Here is a 19403-nt window from a genome sequence, read left to right as displayed (position 1 = left end):
TGTAACAAATTTTGCGTCAAGTAAAAATGCATGCTAAACGGAACATTCACGACCTGTGAAAGGTTGTAAGTGTTCACTAGTCTCGTCAAACGAATTACGTTAACGCTTTTGCCAAGATTTTAAAAAACATGCAGAGCAATGAGCAATACATGGATTCACCCACCACCACGTGATAAAAAAAACAGCAAGAGGAAAATATCCGACCCGACAAATAATTATTGGTACGGAAAACGTGTTTTGTTAGAGCGAGGCAGATTAAAATTTTTTAACTTAATCAAAAAAGTAAGGTTTAATAAGTTTATACATGTAGTGGTTTTAACAAAATCTCTAGACAAACGAGCGCTTTGTACGCTCTTCCGCCTTCTGCTAAAATTCGTTCAATTTGCCAAAAGTAGTGAAAAACTTCGTTTACATTGTCTCAAGCTTTTAAGCTTACCAAAGTGCGCACCTACACACGCACGTGTGTAGGTGCTCTAAATTCGCGGCGCAAAGCGCCGCGGAATTTAACTTTGGTAAGCACTGGTAGTGAACGTGGTTTGGTAGTGAACGTGGTTTGGTATTAGCGCAATCACCATGCAGTATGCGCGTAACTAAACCGACATTCCATTTATTTGACGGCACCAGCCGACGGCCATACACATTGTTCAACATACTATCAATCTTTTACAAATAGCGGACACGTGAAGAAAGCATTGGTCGGGACAGAAAGGGTGGTTGTCGGTTGGTCTCGCTTAATGAGTAAGCCGTCAATAAGGCCGAATTCTCGCTGACTTCTATCTATCAGTTTTTCTATTGATGCACCGCCCAGAACGGCCGATTTCTTAGCAGTATGCGTGAACGCGGCGCGTTCCTCTAAATAGATGACTAAATAGGGAGAAGAACTGCGTTCACAGAGGCACCTTTGAATAGGTGCAATAAAAGGATCGTTTAGGCACCTGCGATAGTCAGCCATGCCTGCATGAACGCAAGCCGCTAATTAAATGTTGTCAAAATATCGGAATAAAACAAAGGCAAAAATGTAACACCCGCTTGCCAGTTGAACGTTTCCACACAAAAACAAATCGGCTGGTGCATGTGCTCACAAATGTGCTGGTTGATCAGTTTCACTTCCAAATCGCTGCTACGACGACAATATATTTTTCAATCTATACAGATATACAGTACATAAAATAGCTTGACTATCCCGTTATCATCCTTCAAAATTTTTTAAAAATGACGGAATCTGAACTCGATCTGAATGACACTTTGGAACCGGAAGCCGACGCTGTCAACGCCAAAGCACCATGTGAATCTCAGCAGTCTCGATCACGAGGTCCACGAGTTCCACCATTTACGGACCAGCAACACCGGTAAACTTTTATTCACACTTTAAGCATGTTCTGTGCAGTTAGTATTTATTACTGGAAACTTTAACAACATTAAAATATTAACTAGATGCTGATTATTTTAGCTTTATTATCACCAAGCGACTAACCATGAACGATAAATTCAACAACTGCAAACACAAGCGGCAGTATTGGGAAACTATAACTACGGAAATGAAAGAAATCTGGCCTGAACTGCCGCATACCTATGCCCACGTCCAAAAACAGTACGACAACTCTTTTACCACCTACAAGAGGGAGAAACAGGAACACTCCGGCACCGGAACTGAACCGTCTGAATGGCCGTTCTTCGAATTGTTTGACTCAGTTTTGCATTACCGCAAAGACGTCAGCTTGGAAAATACACATGGACGAAAACGTAAGCGGCTAACCTGTAGGCAAACTTTAATATATTCAAAAGCAAATACTTTATGCTGTAATCCGTGATATTATAATTATTATTGTATTTAATTCAATAATTTATATTAGTAATATTATAAAATTACCATTTATTGTTGTATTATCTTTTAATATTTATAAATCCTTTATTGTTATAGTACCGTTTAATGACCTTTATTATTGTATATTTTTAGCCTTTATAATGCACTTATATTTTGAGTTAAAGTAACTTCAAATTTTATTCCAACACATTTTTAGGGTCGTTTAAAGAAAGCATACGCGACATTATTCCGGCAAACCGCGGAGCGACGGGATTGCCGGAAACGGACGACATATCCGCTATGTGCGGGTATGATCCCGTCATTGAACAGGAAGAACGGGAGGCAGCAACCGCACCTTGGCGCATCAAATCTACGCCACCAGAAAAGAAACTCCGACCGGATGTTCGTGCACAGGTACACAATACTACTGTACACAACACACAGTACTTGTACTACCATATATATTTTGTGTTATATCTTTATGTTAAGCATTAATAATTGTAATACTCATTACAATACTGTGTGTAGTAAGTACTTGATATACTGTAGGCAGACTCATACGAAAAAACGACTGCGGCATACTTTGCGGTGAGTACTGGTAAGTGGTATGCCGCAGTCACTTTTTGGGGCCATTAACTTTGAATAGGCTACCTAGAGTTGGTATGCCGTGTGAGTCGCTTTAAAACGAATTCTATTGGCTAATGCTTACGAGCCAACCTCTTACTGCTTTTCTCGTTCCTATTGGACGAGCTCATGCTATTGCTATTGGGCAGCCCAGCTGCTCCCATTGGCAGAATTCGTGAAGGTGCCGTTTATATGCTCTCTGCGATTTGCGGTTTCATAACAAATTTTCCTCCCACCCGCTTCAAATTATGACGTTGCATAAAGGCATTGATTTATTAGAAACAGTTTGATTATATTATTACTTTACAGTTTTATAATTTTATTCACTTTCCCGTACTGAGGTACGACGGTCGCAGTATTGCAAACAGGAATTCCCGAAAGAAAAATCAATTCAAGCGAGACTGTACACTAAACCAATTCAGAGAATAAAATTAAGCACAACGAACAACAGTCATAAGCTGACAGGAATATTTAGAGAGTCTGGGAACCATTATCCTAATTAAAACATCAAACTAGAAGTACTCTTCGATGCTTCGATTAAAATCCAAAATGGTCCCAATCGGGAATTCCAGACTCCCGGCTACCTACAAGGCACAAGCAGGGCATATTCACTACACTGGAAATCTTATTCCGTATTCAAACAAAATCATTTTCACACCAGCGCCTGTCAGTTTTACATTTGTTTTATTTTGCATACAGATGCAACTTACCGTTTATTAATTTCATTCAGCAGAAGCGGCTTTCCCAGATTTAACTGCAAATGTAATGATGGAAATTCCCGAAATTCCTGTAAAGTCAATAAAATACAACTGCTGGATAATAAAATTCATATATGCGCATAGGTTTTCATTCAAATAAAATTTTATCAAATTGCATTTGTAGGACTTCACTTTTGTGATGTTAAACCAGTATTTAGACAATGTCACAATAAGCAAAGTGGCGCAAGCGTATGGCAGGAATTTCCGTGGGATAAAAGAATTTTTACCAGAAAATTTTACCTAAAAAGGGAGTGACGCATCCTTTCGAAAAATGTGCTTTCTTGGTCGTGGAAGTTGCCAGATAATAGTTATCGTAGGAGTTTGCAGCCAAACAGCAGACTTCCAAATGAACGCGATCCCGTATTGTTACTGACGATTGTGCGTTGGAACTCCAAGTTCCTCAACATTATCAGTGACGAACTGATCATGACAGGAATTCCCGAACAATCACAGCAAACCAAAGACAATCATATTCCAAAACATCACGAAACGACACAAGCAAAATGAACGTCAGGAACTATATTCTGTGGGTTTTTCAATTTTAAAATTTAAAATTCGACGTCTTAAAGCAGACTGCAACTGCAGAATGCAGACGTTGGGTTTACAGTACTGGTTGCTACGGGACTGAATGTGAGTGTACGTCACTGTACGTACAGACGTTCAAGTGGGCTGTACACGGCTGCCCGCTTGTTTGCAAGCCAATGGGAATTACAAAAACAACTAGATTGCGGCATAGTCAGCCGCATAGTAACCGGCATGTTATACCGCATACCACCTTTCTATTATGGGCCAAGTCGAAATTTTGGCGTAAGCTCAATTTTCGTGTGAGAGATACTTATGATACCGAAAATAACTGAAATTTTTAGTTGATGGGTAAGCTGGAAGCGCAATCAGAAAAATCGGATGAAAGAATTGCTTCGCTGCGACTACTGCTAGCGGAAGATCGCGAAGAGCGCGCACAAGCAAACGCCGTGGTGATCGAGGAGTGCAAGAAAAACCGGGAGACAAGTGAAAAGCTGATGAACAAAATTGATCAGTGGTTAAAGATTGGCGGTTTCAGTACTGATAGTGAGTAATTGTACAAAACGTTTTCACGCATGAGCATATTCTAAGCGCGCTACAACTACAGTTAACATTTGATCGTAAAAACATTTAATGAGATCTTGTTGGTTGTTTTTCGGACGTTCTAAGTATGCATACTATACTACGAAATTTTAGTTTCTGGGCTGCAATAGCATTTTTCAAACATTTATTATACACTCACGATGGTTGCTTGCTCATGCTTGTTGCATTGTTCGATGATTTTGGTTTACGATAAACGACGTTACAAAAACACGTATTGGGTATGCGGTAATATTACACTAAACACCCACTTAAAATCTAGGCGGGAATACGGTTGTCAAAAAAATCGGAAAGAGGGGTTATAACTCGATAATTACTTCCCGCCCAAAATTTTTTTCATAAGCGTTAAGCGCTTCGCTGTAACTGTACGATCTTCAGCAGGCGTTTCGACAGGTACATCCTCATTGTAGCCCTGCTCAACAATTTCCGCCGGTGTATCATCGAAGTCAAACAGGTCCAGATGTCCAACGCATATATTATGGAGCAGACAGCAGACAAGTATTACGAGATTCACTGTGTTCATATCGCGATACGGAATGTGGAACATAATTGTCCACCTTCCTTTTAGCTGACCAAACGTTCGCTCCACACAACTCCGTTTACACGATATCATCCCATTGTAGTGTTTTTTGCTCCGGTCGAGTGTGCCATCGTCGCGAAATGGCGTAATCAGCTGCTGGCTGAATGGGTACGCGCTGTCACCCAGCAGCGTAGCGCTGGGGGGCAACCACTGCGACACTCCCGAATTCTTGTACACAGTTGCATCATGTACACGACCGGCAAACCCGAATACAGCGTGTAAAATTTCGCAAGATGGGGAAGCAACTGCCTAAATTTTAAACTAAGTTTAATTCAGGATAACATAACTTGAAAATGTATTGGTATTTTATTTCAATTTGTATTACGAGTGCATACTATAAGGTGTTGAAAATTGTTAGTATAATATATCGATACCTGTAAGATAACGCTGTATCTCTGCTTCCGGTTGTAGTAACCTTCTGGGCCCTCAGACGGGGCGTTAATATAAATATGCGAACCATCCACGGCGCCAATAATTTTTGGACACCAAACTGCGCCTTTTTCACGAAAAGCAGTGCTGCAGTCTTCCGCATATTTTTCGACTTGGGCAGACGTAAGGGGTTGGTTTAATGAATCACCAAAACGTCCCTTCATAGCATTCAAAAATTTTGCAAAAAATGCATAAGCAGTTGACCTCCCGATGCCAAAAACAGCAGAAACCACTGTGAAACTCGCACGATGTCCAAGAATGTATAAGGAAACTGCTACTGATAAAGTAATGCAGTTATTTGTGAACACCCAATCAGTCGCAGGCATGTCGATGGAAACTTCGGGATATATCAGTGGCGCCAGTTGTTCACATAAAACCTGAAATGTGGATCGATCCAGTCGAAAGTGGCGGCGGAATTCTTGGTTGGGAAAACTAAAAATGTCATTATTGCAATGACCGTAGTGCAGTGGCTATCATTAAAGCGCCAACATCGCGCTCATTACACTCTACTTGTGTCTTTTGGTGCAAAATTTTGTCTTGAGCTTTGTAGATATACCGTCAGTATATAACAGCGAGTTTGTCTCGTGCAATTTATATACTTAATAATTATTTGATGCCGTATAATTTGCACAAACCTCAGCATTTCGGTCACCGAATTGAAACGGCCTTTGCGATCAATTGGTGTTCGGATCCGTCGAAGCTCATCCGCAATAGACTCTTCTCCAAATATATCGTTAGTCACGACATCTTCGACAATTTGTGCGATATTTATTCCGTTTGTGCAAGTCATATTGGGATTCAGAAGTTCTGCCGCACTGTTACATAACTTTGCACTTTCGGCCGCCGAAAATGCGGCAAGTTCGTATAATGTGTTAACTATATTCATATTGTCAGATGGGGCGTACTATGAATTAGCAGAATGTCCGTTAATAATTTTATGAATTGGAAAGTTGCGTGAAAACGCAATCAAAAAGGTATCAACAACAATGTGAAATACGAGTATTGGAATTTTAGGACTACAAATGTTAATGGTGCAACTGTTCAATCACATTGAAGCAGAAATGCCAGTTAATGATAATGTCCGGTTTCAAATTATGTGGAAATGGGTTACGGGCCAATACGGAGCCATTAATTAATTGTTTGGAATCTTTTCTATTGTAAATGTCTTAAAATGAACACAAAATAGGAACCTCAAGTGGTTCCTATACGTCTTAACCATTGTGTCTACGGAGCCGACCAAAAGGTACCTTTTGATAGCAAAGCACTGTTCAGACTGCTTTGTGCTATCTACCAATTAAGAGCTAGGTAATTAACGTTAGCATAGGTGTACTGCGTGAACGCAATTTTGGGACCTAATGCAATTAGGCGGTTGTCCCCGGTTGAACTCAAATCTCGCTAAGCAATTAAGATAGATAGGTGTATGCCAGAACGGGCCCTAAAACTGCACGCATCTTTGCGCAGTTCTTGCTTCAAGGTCTTTAGTTTAACTAGACTTTCTGAGTATTTTTAAAAAAAATTTAATTGGATGCTTAAATATAAAGAAAATTTAAGTGCTGATAAAGCACTAGCAAAATTTGAAACTTGTGCTAGCGACACTTTCCTCCTATCATTAGAATTAACTGTAATTTAAATCTAGGAACATTAAAAAAACAAAAAACAAATGTACAAATTAGACACACTGAAAAAACGAAAAGCCAAAATATCCAAAAATAAGAAATCAAGAGACTCTGAAAAGGTTTGAAAAATAAAAAATTACACAAATGCCCCAAAGCTAAAAATTTAAAAAAGTTGTACATTCCTAGTACCGCAATGCTTGTCACTACCAGCACCGCTACCACAACAAGAGTCATAACTGTTACCAATTTACAGAACCAAGAACAGCTTTTGCAGTCGTTATTATTTCTCCTATTATGCTTTTTTTATTCTGCGCTGTTGTTGTGGTAAGAAACTAGAAATATTAAGTATTTCAGTTTCTCACTAATGCAAGCACAAAAGCCTTTTCCAGTCAAATCATATTGTTGTCATTACTGTACATAGGCAATAGCAGACTAAATTTATGAAAGTTTAATTCTACACATGAAGGTTTTTGGTATAAGACTTACAGACCAGTGCTATTACGCTAACCGATAGCCTGCTGAAAACTTTTGAACATTAAAAGAACAAATGCCAATCTCGAACCACATGTTGCGTGCTCTTTGAATTAGAATCAAATCTCTGTTACCCGATACAGGTAAATAAAATCGGTAACCGTACGTTATGGATATTCCTTATCGTGCTTTATCGCTACCTTCGCTATCATGATAGCTCTCACCAGAGGAAGCCTGAAGAATTTACTCGTCTCGTTTAACAGCTTTAGTGTGTGTGAGTGAGGCAACAAAATGTCGACGGAAACGTTGTAAGTAATTATCCTATCTTTTCTTCCGCGTCTTCAAAATAATCAAATACAAATAGGCTTGCAGAGGTTACTAATTAATTTACTAGCTTAATAGACAGACTCGCATGCCAACTACTCGTAATAACCAAAACGAAATCACAACTACTAAGTATATATCGCAAAAAAACGAAAAGTGATCTTTTTAGAAGTTCAGCATTGGTCAGTCTGTATTCAGAATTTTGCGTAACTGTTTTTCCTATAAACGCTCCCCAGCCCGTGTTGTTTTGGTAAATGACTAACAGTATAAAAAACCGGAATGAGCAAGAAAACAGCTCCCAGCTCTGGTACCCTGCTGTTACGTTGTTCTTATTGCATTCTGCAAGTTGCAAACATGTCTTATTTTTGGTTGAGTATTTATTGCTAATATTGGTACATCAGTCCACTTTATTATCTAGGATAACCAAAAACACACTGGAGATATAATTTAGCCAACTCTTCAAATTCTGCCAAAATAAAATTTCATTCTTTGAAAATTTTTCAAGATCGAAATTATCTAACATGTCCTGTTTTATTGTTGTAAGCACTTCCCGCTTGCACTAATCAGGTTCGCACAACAGCAAACACAAGAATATTTTTTATAATATCATTTTTATATTATATTTACATTTGTACGCATATTTTTGCCGAAACTTTACTGTTTACTTTCAAAGACCAAAAACGAAACATCTTTGTTTCTTCACACAGCAGCTATAAATGCAAGTTCTAAACAAAACATGTTTTAAATCAAATACCACGACACATGCTATAGCCGTCCGTGCCGCTCAAAGTGGAATTACGTGTCAGACGTGCACAAGTAGTTAAATTCCAGTTAAACGCCTTTTTGGTGGCAAGCGCAAAACAAAATATCCAGACTAATACCGTATTATTATTGTTAAATAGGTATAAGCTGAGACGTTTGTACAACTCATAGCGTTACCTAAATATTGACTGTAAACCCTTAATATTTTCTCAGCGAACGAAAGCATTGCAGAAGAATGTAGGTGAAATTATAAATCAGCGTTACTTTGTTGCTCCACATGGAAAGTTAGTTAAACCTTTATTGCCACATGGTCTTGAACTTTAGCTTATGATTAATCAACCGTTTTACATTATGCATATCGCAATTGATTAATGTTAACTAAGACGTATATTTTACCCACGAAACGTAAAGTGTGTTTAGATATATCAATTATTTTCAGAATCTAGCCATAGCGAGTTTAAAATAACCCTACCTTCTCACATTAAGCTTGCAGCGCAAGTATTAAAGCCGTCAGACGCATCCAACATTTGATGACAGTAATGTCGAAACTTTTAAAATGAAGATCAGTGATCCCAAGACAACAGTTTGTGAAACAGTTCTTCTATCGTTCATTATTATTACACTAATTTTGTAGTAATGTTCGAAACACTTTTCCGAGCAAGTTACAAAGTTCCAATATTTATCAACAATTGCACAGTACTAGAAGTCGAGAGCCTAATTAGTGGGAACAAAACAACAGACAAAAATGTTTACTTGACAAAAACAATTCAATTTCCTGTATTAAACAAGATAATGCAGAGTAAAAGCCTTGTTTATCTACAGCCAGCAAGAAAATTTGACGTCAAATTTTAGTGAGGATAAAATGCGGTGTCACAAAAATGTTGCACTGGAAACTGTTGCAGTTAATTTTTGGACTGATGTATACATATACATATGCACATATCCACGTTGGACCAAATTGGTGATATTTTTCTTGTCTACATGTGTTTGTGTCCTTTTCTTTTTGTAACTAAAAGATAGCATTTATAAGAATGCAATTTATTACCTGCAAATGGAAACATGACTGTAGCTGATATTTCCTACACTTCGTCCAACTTTATCCAGGCCGTAGGCTAATTTCTATGTGCCAACCCACTAAGGAGATGGATGCTCACCATGTTTAGCGTCGAGCAAAACTAGTGTCGGGTGTCGAGTACTAGCGTCAAGTACGATTGAAAAGGTTTGGTCAAAAACTATCAATAAGTAAATATAATCTTTAAGAGCGCATATGGCAGTAACTATCGTGCCAACGAACTAAGAAAACACGAGCAACCAAACAGTGGTTGATGTAAAACCAAATTTTTAAACCTTTAAAGGTAAAAATTGTGAACTCATGCTCATTTTTTATGGAAGCAATTTACTAGTCTTCGCTTTGCTTAATGACAATTTCCTGACCTGACGTACGATAATTATCACAACTTCTTACTCAACAAATTATTGACCAACAGTTCACTTTTATGCGGTTTGCTACATGACCTCTTGGAAAACCGAGGATTGCTCTCCAAGGCACATATTTTGAAAATAAGAGTAAAAATGTCAAAGTGCAAGCCAAAGGTTGTTGTGGATATTGACTCGTTTATGGCTAAATCGAAAAGGTTTATTAAGCAAATAAGAGTGTGTGATTGTGGCACTGGCCTAGACTATTGTTACTGGTTTACCATTCCTGCAAACCTTAATCGTTACCGAGCCAACATTCACAGCCAGTCTTGACACTCTCATGGGTTTGTGTAGTGAGTAATTCAGAATTTTTTAGTAAAGATTGGAGAACGCTCAGTACAACTGACATTTTACACAAATTAAATTTGGAAAGCAGGGCTTCCGGAGCATATTTCACTGAAGTCATCAGTTTCAAAGAACTTGGTTGTCCTAAGTGCAAAGATCTAACCACGCAAGCACAAACAATACTTTTGAAAGCAAGACGTTTGCCAGCTGGCTCAACGGCGTAGAAAATTATGTTATTACCACTGGTCCATTAGGTGTGAGATCCACTTGAAGCACATATCCGAATGCGCAACACTAGCCCATTATGGACCTCTAAAGCTGATTAAACTGCTTCTTTGCTTCATGCATCCGTGCAAATCATGCACGGCCCCCATGGCAATGTGTATAGTCGACAGCCTGTATCAACGCTAACCGTGCGGATCGGTGTGCTCGTAACAGTAATGCCTGTGGTCAATACGAGTCCTACCTAGATCAACTCACCACTACAAACCCCTAAAGCGAAGTACTAATGGGCCGCAACTTTGATGATGAATCGCGTCAGAGTAAAACTAATGTGGTTGCTCTGTGACTGCGTTCTTGTGTATGATGTAGCTTCGTGCTAATTTTAACCCACAGCAATTCAGTGACATGTTGTTTTTCTTCCCTTTTGGTCGCTAAACGCCAACCTAAATGGGCACCTACAGCAAATCAAGCTTTGTGGATGTCCATCGTAGCCATCATATACTACTAATACTACTTCCACAAACCAATTTCCTTTCCTGGACTCAATTCAGCACAGCATATGTTATACACAGTGTCTCAAATTTTTTAAAACATTTTAAACCGTTTTTTTAAATACATCGCTAAAAAAGCAATGAGAAGGCAACACTTTGCCACGCCGTTTGAGTCACCGAACTGCACCATAAAACGGCAGTCACCGCCATACAGGTACGGCTGCGTTGTGGGTGTGCAAGCGGTAAATGTGCATAATGAAGCAAAATCAACCGAAGGAAAAATTTTAAAAGAAAAAATAGACTTATTCAAATAAATGTAAGTGGATCATCATTATCTGCGCAGCCGCATAAATGTGGTAGTAACACTGGTGGAGTGCAGTGGATCGGGTGGCATGGCGTGTAGTTCATCACGTTTTTTTAACGACGTTATTGCAAGGACACCGTTTCAAACTGTAAGAAATTATAGGTATTGCGCATAAAGTACGCTATGTTGAAAAAAGTAAGGGAAAAGGCAGAAGGAAATCGGTTTGTAGAAGCAGCAATACGTGATGGCCTCTTTCAACAACCTTCACCCATCCACATACTGCAGCCAGTTCAACGACCATATGAGTGGTGCACGTATGAATTACTAGTGTTTTGAAAGTAGGTACTTCATAAAACGAACGAGTATTGTTAAAAATTTTAACACTAATTTTACAAAACATTAAGAAAAACAATTACAGATTTTGTCTAATTTTGTACAATTATGGCAGCGTAGTCGTCCGTCAGATTTGTGATTGGCAAAAAAAACTGTTTATTGTTAATTTTACTAAACCATGCTCCATAAGTCTTCGTTATACTATACTTCTTACAGAAATTTCAGCAAACGACAGAATAAAACCATGCGCTAGCTAAGCGTTTCGGGTTTTTTTACATTTTTTCAAATTTTGGCAATTTTTTGAACGTTTTGCCTGATATAGCCTTTAATATTTTTGCTTCTTGGCTAATGCTGCAAGATTACCCTATCTTGCAATGTCAGCATATTGTCCTAACTGTCAACTTTGCAGGATTCGTTTTCCATGGCTTTCGTTCAGCTGTGAATATTGGCAATCGCTTACTGTACCAACTTATCTGCCAACAAAGGCTGATAAACATACTTCTACAATATTAAACCTCAACAAACGATATATCATATAGTACAGAATTTTAGAAATAATTCGTGTCGCCTTAGCAGTAAAGCACGACAGTAGTGCACCCTTTTATCATATGGAAAATGCTAGCGTGGTGGCGTTATAATCTAGATGTTTTTCAACGCCCGACTATCACTTTTTTCTGATGCGAAATTCATGTACCCCCTATTTCTGGCATCTTTCGAAAATTTGTGCAAAAAATTTTTTGTCTAACATCTCGACTTAGAGAAACATTTTATTTCTTATTGATTGTATCTATATAGTTCTAGATGCGTAAGATTTCGCAAAAAGCAGCGGTAAACGACTCAGCTCGCAGGAAGTATATAGTTGTTGCAAAATCATTCGCAAAAACATTCTGCTATAGTAGTAGTCAACGTTCGTTACCCTTCGTTTTGTGGAACAGAAATGTATGCTAGCAACAACAATGAATCAGATATCATTGTTAGGCTCGGCAAAGAACAAATGTTTTCATGCTTTTATTTATCAATTTTTACATAATCAGAGTAGTAACTGTTTGTAATTTTGATAGAAGTTTAATTTTGTTAACAAACTCAAATATCAGTTAACCATTTGTGTACAATTTTTCATTCAACTGTGATCGCATACGTTTCGAGAGCACCATGCACTATGCAAAAAGCATTAACGGCTATCTTGCAAGACAGCCTTTTCTTATTTGTACAGCAATTCGTACTGTTAAATCAGTACTGATGGATAACATTTATTTTGCGGTTAAATTTGCGAAGTCATTTTTCGGTTTCCTTTCTGGAACCAATTTTTGTTTAAGCAAAAAACTGATAATACAAGCCAGATTTCATATGGTTTGCGTAAAAGAACAGTAAGCATTAAACATTAAGAGGTTACCCTAACAAGCATAGGAACCCAGTTGTCTTTGGGGTCCAGACTGGTGTTTAGGCTTAAAGTAAAGCTTGGATTAAATTGCATTTTCATTCCATTCTTTGCTACCCCACTGATATAAAAGATAAGATTTAAAAACCACTCAAAAGTTATTAGAAAGCTAAAATGCACTCTAATAACGGTTTGCCTCAGCAGATAATGCTCATGTCTGCGCTTTTAAACACGAATCACAAGCATTATGCTTTCGTTTTCGAGCATCGTATTCGGTTTTCGAACATTGCTTTTGGATTTTGAACACTATGTTCGTGTTTTCAATGAGAACCAACATCAGGAGAGTTAACATGATGCACCAAGACAAACGGATCGCCATAGTGCATCCCAGCTCTCTAATAATTTTGAGTACATTTTAAATCTTATCCTTCATATCAGTGAGACTGCAAAAATGGAATAAAATAGAGTATGTTCGAAGCTTATTTTAAGCCTAAGCACCTGCCTGGAATCCAAAGACAACTGGGTCCACATGCTTGTAAGTGCATTACAATGGTATGCCACGCCACACTATCTTAGCCTTTCAAAAACTAAAAAAGTTAGCGCACGCGAAATATTTCAATTACAGTCATTTACTCATTCTTTTTTAATGTAATAACGTAGTAAGTTATTTGTAGTACTGCAATTAATAAATCTGTCATTTTGACAACGATTATATATAGTGCAGTGGCTATGACGACAAGCGCCAACCCAGCGCTCATTGCAGTCCACCTGTACCTTTAAGCAACCCATATTTTTAAATCCGGCTTGTAACCGAAAAGCAGTAATTTGATAAGAATATATTTTTGTAAATACTTTGAACATACCATTCTATAGAGAAAAAAAGCGGCTATACAAAGTACTTTTTTTCAACAGGGTTAGTATTATCATTCTTTTGTAATAGTTATGTAAACTTAGTATTGCAAAGCATTCCGTTACAAATACGCGCGCTCATCATATCAGTTTGACAGATCAATGTTTTATTTAGCGGTTGTATAGTGTGCACATCTTACTACAGCATGATTTCTGATTTTGGCTTTACAAAGTCATAAAATTACTACTTAATGATGTTTTACCTCAATTGCAAATAAAAAATCCTTCAGCGCACTATTTGGATGCAAAACAAAACTTTTTAGTCGCTAACGTAGTTGCGCGAAGGCAGGATAGCGCTCATGGTTGAGCGAAGATCCGTATCTCTGATGCGCCGATGGGTAGGGTGCCTGATGTACGCGTGGGCACGGCGTGGAACGCTTTGTGTACTGTTTATTTAACCATTACAATAAAATGGTAATACGAGTACGTACCCCGTTTTAAAAATAGTACTTTGCAAAACCGATTTTCTACACAGAATGGTATGTCTCAAGTATTTAAGGAATGTATTCTTAATAAATCAATGCTTGTGGCTTGCAATGTATTAGCAGTTAAGCTCAAATTGTATACCGTTTACGTATAATACTGTATGGTGTACATTATTGTATACTTTACTCATCTTACTAAGATGAGTCTCCTGTCACACAACAAGTTGTTTACATTTTTTTGCGGCGTGAAACAGCGCTCGAATATCAGCGCGACTACCTCGTCAATAATGCCATACAGCCTGAGCGGCTTGAATAATAAACTATTTAACACTATGGTACTCATGTACAATACATATGCTTAGTTGCAAGACAATGTAATTACATCAACTTTTAAAAAGTCACTGCAGTGTGTAACAAAATATTGTACATTTAGGCGTACGTGAATTGCGCCTTATGATGTACACTATACACTACTGGAAGACTTATTCTTACTATCTTTGGCTGTTCAGCATGATCCTGTGTATACATTTTTTTTGTGGCATGGTGGAGCACTTAAATTACGACGCTACTGGCGCCTTGAAATTCCATTAAGTTAAAAATTGCATTATTATTTCTACAGTTTGAGGATTATGCTCATTTATTTACAGGAAAACAGGTATGGCTGTACCATGAACTGCCCACTTTCATAACTGTACTTTTGTTTTGCGATAAATGTAACAGTTGTTTCCAGCAGCTTAATGCGTGCACGCAAGCTAGTATGTACGTGTATGATAATCACGATAATCCTCTAATCTATGCAGTTGATAACACAAACTAGAGTCTAAATTTGGTAATTTTTACGGAATTTTTGCATTGTATTTATGACGTTAAAAAGTCATGTGTCACACATTTTAAACGCCATTGGCAAATAATTGCTAAATTTCAACAAAGTAACTTAAAAATTTATACCTTGGTCACGTGATCTCAAATTCACATGGTTCAAATATCACTCAACTCAGGGTTTTTTTCTGAACAAAAATAGCTGTAACAAGTTCATTTCTGGTAGGTACTTGTAAGATTGACTAAAACCTTAATTGATTAATTAGTGTAATTAACTAGTGTGTAAACTAAAACACTTGGTTGCGATAAATGCAATGGTATTTTAGACTATATGTGTGACGTCATAAACTGCAATCCGGACGTGACAAAATCCAAAATCCCTTTGCGGGACGCCGTTTACTACTATTATCGCCGTTCGGAACGGAAAGTCCATTTCAAGCGCTTAATGGAATGTGTCAGATGGGTATACATGACCACCGAGGAGGTACTGAAATGCGTCGATATGGAGCAAGAACTCGTACGCAGTAACGATGTCCGCCCGGTGCTGATCGATGCAACTTGGTAATGTTGACTTGTTTTTATCGTTTGCGATTGGACAGAACAAATTACGTTCCGGTTTGTAGGTACACAACCTTGAAATCCTATGATGTCACGTGGAGAGACTATCCCATACCGTTGCCTCGAGTCAGGTTTCTGCGGCACGAAGATCCACAAAGCGTTGTCAACCGAATTCGGGTTTCCTTGGCCAGCAATCGCCATCCGTCTTTCGATACTTTGTGGCCAACACGAGAAGCAAAAGTAACAAGCTTCGCATCCAAGTGGAATTTCCAGTTACAATTTTTATGGTTGCAGCATCGACCCGGCTCTGGACGGTCGAAGATGCGGAGTTTACCTTCTCCGGGACCACACGGCAACCGGTTTTCGAATGGTACGAGGACATCAAATACCACAAAATCCCACCGCGTCTGCAGAAGCGAGAGTGGTGATTTCCTGATGGAAAGCGTGTATGCAGAGGCTCCTCGGCGCTCCTCCATGTCCGGCGTGGAATATTTCAGCGGGGAGAGAGGTCCATCAAAGCGCCATTATCACCACCGGGTACGCGACCGGCTTCTCCTCCTCGAAATATACCACGAAGAAATGTTAGTCGCTCTCACCGTGCAACTCACGATGGGATCGCTGGTCGCAAATCGCCTGGTATACTGCAGGTAGCGAAAGTCAAGCTACAGCAAATTCGTCATAGCGCTCCGACTGTTCCTCCTCGACCTTATAAAAATCGGTAGCTTTTGGGGCTTTTTATTGCAAATACGAAATACTTTGGTAGGCACTGTCGCCACACATTTTATTATCATGTTTGCGAGTATTGCCGGCGGCAACAAGAACCTTGCTTTTATTTTAACTTTGATGCGTTAATACATATTTTGGTGCTGTTTTTGAGTGTGTCTTTTATTAAAAGCAGAAAGATCTGGCGGCTAACACAATTAACTTTCTCAGTAGATATGAAATATATTTCACACTGCAAAGCGTAATTTGCGACGTCGTCGTCGGCAAAATTAATCTTCACAACGTACTGGAGACAACCTACTTCTATTCACTGTGCACTGTTAGTATAAAGCGGTTGCGTTAAAAGTTTACACGCTTCTTTATGCTTGCTCCAATGCTTTACTTGACATTCACGACGACAATACCACTCGGCTTTACAGCTTGAGCATTTTCTGGATGCCGCATAGCCGCACCATGCACATTTTGCTGGCTCAGGAAGGATCGAATCCATAGACTCCGTACTGTAAATTTCTGACATTCTGTAACATAAAAATACCTTCTGTCTGTGGGAAAAGGAATGCTTTACCTTACTTCAAGTAAAAATAATAGCTTAACACAACAAATGTTGAATTCTGGGATCTACGAAAGATGTTCTAAAAGGTTTGCAAAAAAATTTCTTGCCCCTACCTCGCAGCAACCATTTTCAATAGCCGATGGTCATTACATGTCACATTCACGTGACACTGCGCTAAGTGATCCCAGCGATCCTTATAAGCTGAAAATAAAGCTTCTCTCACAACTGGCGCCTATAAAATACTTGGATTAGCATCGACCGGCATGGTTTACCACTAAGTTTTGGATTTAAGAACGCATACTTGCTCAATAATTAATCCTTTTTTAGGCATAGGTGTCTCCATAAATACCAGCATGTCCAAACATCGTTGAACGTCGACTAATCCGGGGATCTGATCTAACAACACTTCAGTCAATAGTGGTCGGATTTTTAGCAGACGGTTCTTTCGGTGCTCGTCCAGGTAATATTTTCCACGGAATTCCGATCCTAATATGCACTGGTGCAGAGCCATCCACATTTGACCTTCCGTCTGCGTCAAGCAGATGCGGTCGTCTGGAGCGATAGGCTTCCACTCGCCATCGATAAATTTATGCATCTGATCACCATCCATAATTTTCCAAGGGTTGCGTTCGATTAAGTCAGCGAGAAAAACAGGCACATCATGATGATCACAGATCCGGCAGACAGCACTCAGTGTGATGGATGGAGCATGTTGAATTAAATGACAAAGAATACCAAGTGATTTGGCTGAAAGTATCATTTCAATATCCAGCCGCTGCTGAAGTAACTGATGATGGGCATCGTCAGGTGTGTCCGATCTTTTTGAGATCCTGGATTTTTGTTGCTGGAAGTGCTTATCAGATCTCCTGCCGCAAGAAGAGTAAGTACCTGTATAGGAAAAGTCAACCCAACCACAAGGAATCATTCCGTGCGTGAAAAATAAGGCATGCCTAGAAGACGATTTCTAGAAAATTCACCCTGTGATCATTTTAACAATATTTGCGTGGCAAACGTCAACAAGGTCAGTCGCTCGTTCATCAAGATTTTCGCAGAATGTTGAGCGGAACGTGAGTGATTCCAGCAAACTGGCAATGGTGACCATGCTGTACATCTGGAAATAAGTTCTTCTGCAATAACCGTTATATAAAAATAAAGCCAAGAATACGAAAACCAGTAGATATAAATAAGGCTATCTACTGAACGGAAGTGTTACACCACGGGCGTCAATATATACTATACAAAAATTATGGGCTTATGTCTTACCACCATGTAAGTAGGGAAACTTTGAGCATTTTTTGACTGAACGAGATGTGCTACGATTGGAAAAACGCATTCCTTCCACAAATCGTGTAGAACTAGAAGTTCTACCAACAAGGGTGCCTAAATCAACAATCAGGCAACAATTTTGAATACGCACCCCACTAAAATTTTTTTCTACTTTATAGTGTGCAGAACATGACTCATACCTTGTCGAAGAAAATGAGTTTTTCTTGAACCGATTCTTCTGCTTGGATTCTTGCTTCAACAAGGGCCTGCATATTTAACTTCTCCAAGATTTCATGCTGATTAAACCACCTATCAATATTAGTATTTGTCATCTAACAATTATAGAAGAAAATAATGCAGCACCTAAAGCTATTTAAAGCAGAGCCCAACAAACTTAGCGGGAAGACCATAGACCTTCCCGGCCATCACCCCGGACAATGGAGCCTCGAGCCCGGTGCTAAGTAGCTCCGAGGTGTCACCGGACATGGGTGACCCTGTGCAGCCCCAACAGGGCGGCATGGCCGAATCGAAACCGAGGCAAGGTGACCCACAAGGCGGGCTCACCGACTAAGTCCCCACCGACCCTGGCTCAAAGCCCCAAACCAACGGGCAACAACCCAAAATCTTCAGACAACAGCCGGAAATCGGCGTTGCCGGACCCGAAACGACCTTCCGGGACTCCGAAGGCGACCACACCGGACCCGAGGACCCTCACCGGGACTCCAACTCGGACTTCGAACTTACCGAAGCCGACCTCGGGGACTTCCAAATCACCAACGGGAAGGTTGCAGTCGGCTAGAGCCTCGGACACCGAGGCTCGGACCCCCAACACCGGGGCTCGGACTCCGACCCAACAGGCTGGAACATCCAAAACACAGCCGGCAACCCCCACTTCCTCGGCTAAGAAAGCCGTTTCTCCGGTGAAATTCCGGATTTCGTCGGTTGCAACGGACATAGCCTCCATAGACGAGGTTGAGGGTTCGGTTACCGAGGTTACCTTAACCTCGGCTGGCGGACCGTCATTCCCGAAACCCATGACCCCCGGCAGTGAACCTATGCTGACCCGAGTCAGCCGGATGGAAGCCTCACAGGCTACCCGCAAGTCGAAATCGGCTTCACCGAAGGTTGCAAAGCCAACCACGGACCTTCCGGCCACACCACCGATGTTCGA

General features: G+C 39.7%; 4 protein-coding genes across 4 annotated transcripts; 2 read left to right on the top strand and 2 right to left on the bottom strand.

Annotated features, from left to right (window-relative positions):
- Window positions 1-1126: 1126 nt before the first annotated feature.
- On the top strand, window positions 1127-4533 carry LOC129590075 (uncharacterized). Its single transcript, XM_055485060.1, has 4 exons — window positions 1127-1349; window positions 1451-1743; window positions 2022-2218; window positions 4053-4533. The coding sequence occupies exons 1-4, from the start codon at window positions 1213-1215 to the stop codon at window positions 4260-4262; spliced, it is 837 nt and encodes a 278-aa protein (XP_055341035.1). The 5' UTR covers window positions 1127-1212; the 3' UTR covers window positions 4263-4533.
- On the bottom strand, window positions 4461-6265 carry LOC129590073 (uncharacterized). Its single transcript, XM_055485055.1, has 3 exons — window positions 5953-6265; window positions 5263-5749; window positions 4461-5137 (listed from the first exon to the last, which is right to left on the bottom strand). The coding sequence occupies exons 1-3, from the start codon at window positions 6201-6203 to the stop codon at window positions 4622-4624; spliced, it is 1254 nt and encodes a 417-aa protein (XP_055341030.1). The 5' UTR covers window positions 6204-6265; the 3' UTR covers window positions 4461-4621.
- Window positions 6266-15280: 9015 nt separating this feature from the next.
- LOC129590273 (uncharacterized) lies at window positions 15281-16565 on the top strand. Its single transcript, XM_055485416.1, has 4 exons — window positions 15281-15354; window positions 15459-15693; window positions 15756-15930; window positions 15985-16565. The coding sequence occupies exons 2-4, from the start codon at window positions 15464-15466 to the stop codon at window positions 16339-16341; spliced, it is 762 nt and encodes a 253-aa protein (XP_055341391.1). The 5' UTR covers window positions 15281-15354; window positions 15459-15463; the 3' UTR covers window positions 16342-16565.
- Window positions 16566-16720: 155 nt separating this feature from the next.
- On the bottom strand, window positions 16721-18610 carry LOC129590305 (zinc finger MYND domain-containing protein 10-like). The gene is made up of 7 exons (XM_055485459.1): window positions 18596-18610; window positions 18433-18541; window positions 18230-18346; window positions 17944-18077; window positions 17268-17832; window positions 17080-17198; window positions 16721-16931 (listed from the first exon to the last, which is right to left on the bottom strand). The coding sequence occupies exons 2-7, from the start codon at window positions 18502-18504 to the stop codon at window positions 16721-16723; spliced, it is 1218 nt and encodes a 405-aa protein (XP_055341434.1). The 5' UTR covers window positions 18505-18541; window positions 18596-18610.
- Window positions 18611-19403: the final 793 nt, after the last annotated feature.

This window comes from Paramacrobiotus metropolitanus, unplaced genomic scaffold (genome assembly GCF_019649055.1).
Source record: "Paramacrobiotus metropolitanus isolate TYO unplaced genomic scaffold, Prichtersi_v1.0 Parri_scaffold0000039, whole genome shotgun sequence".
Lineage (NCBI taxonomy): Eukaryota > Metazoa > Tardigrada > Eutardigrada > Parachela > Macrobiotidae > Paramacrobiotus > Paramacrobiotus metropolitanus.
This window is presented reverse-complemented; position numbering and strand designations above follow the sequence as displayed.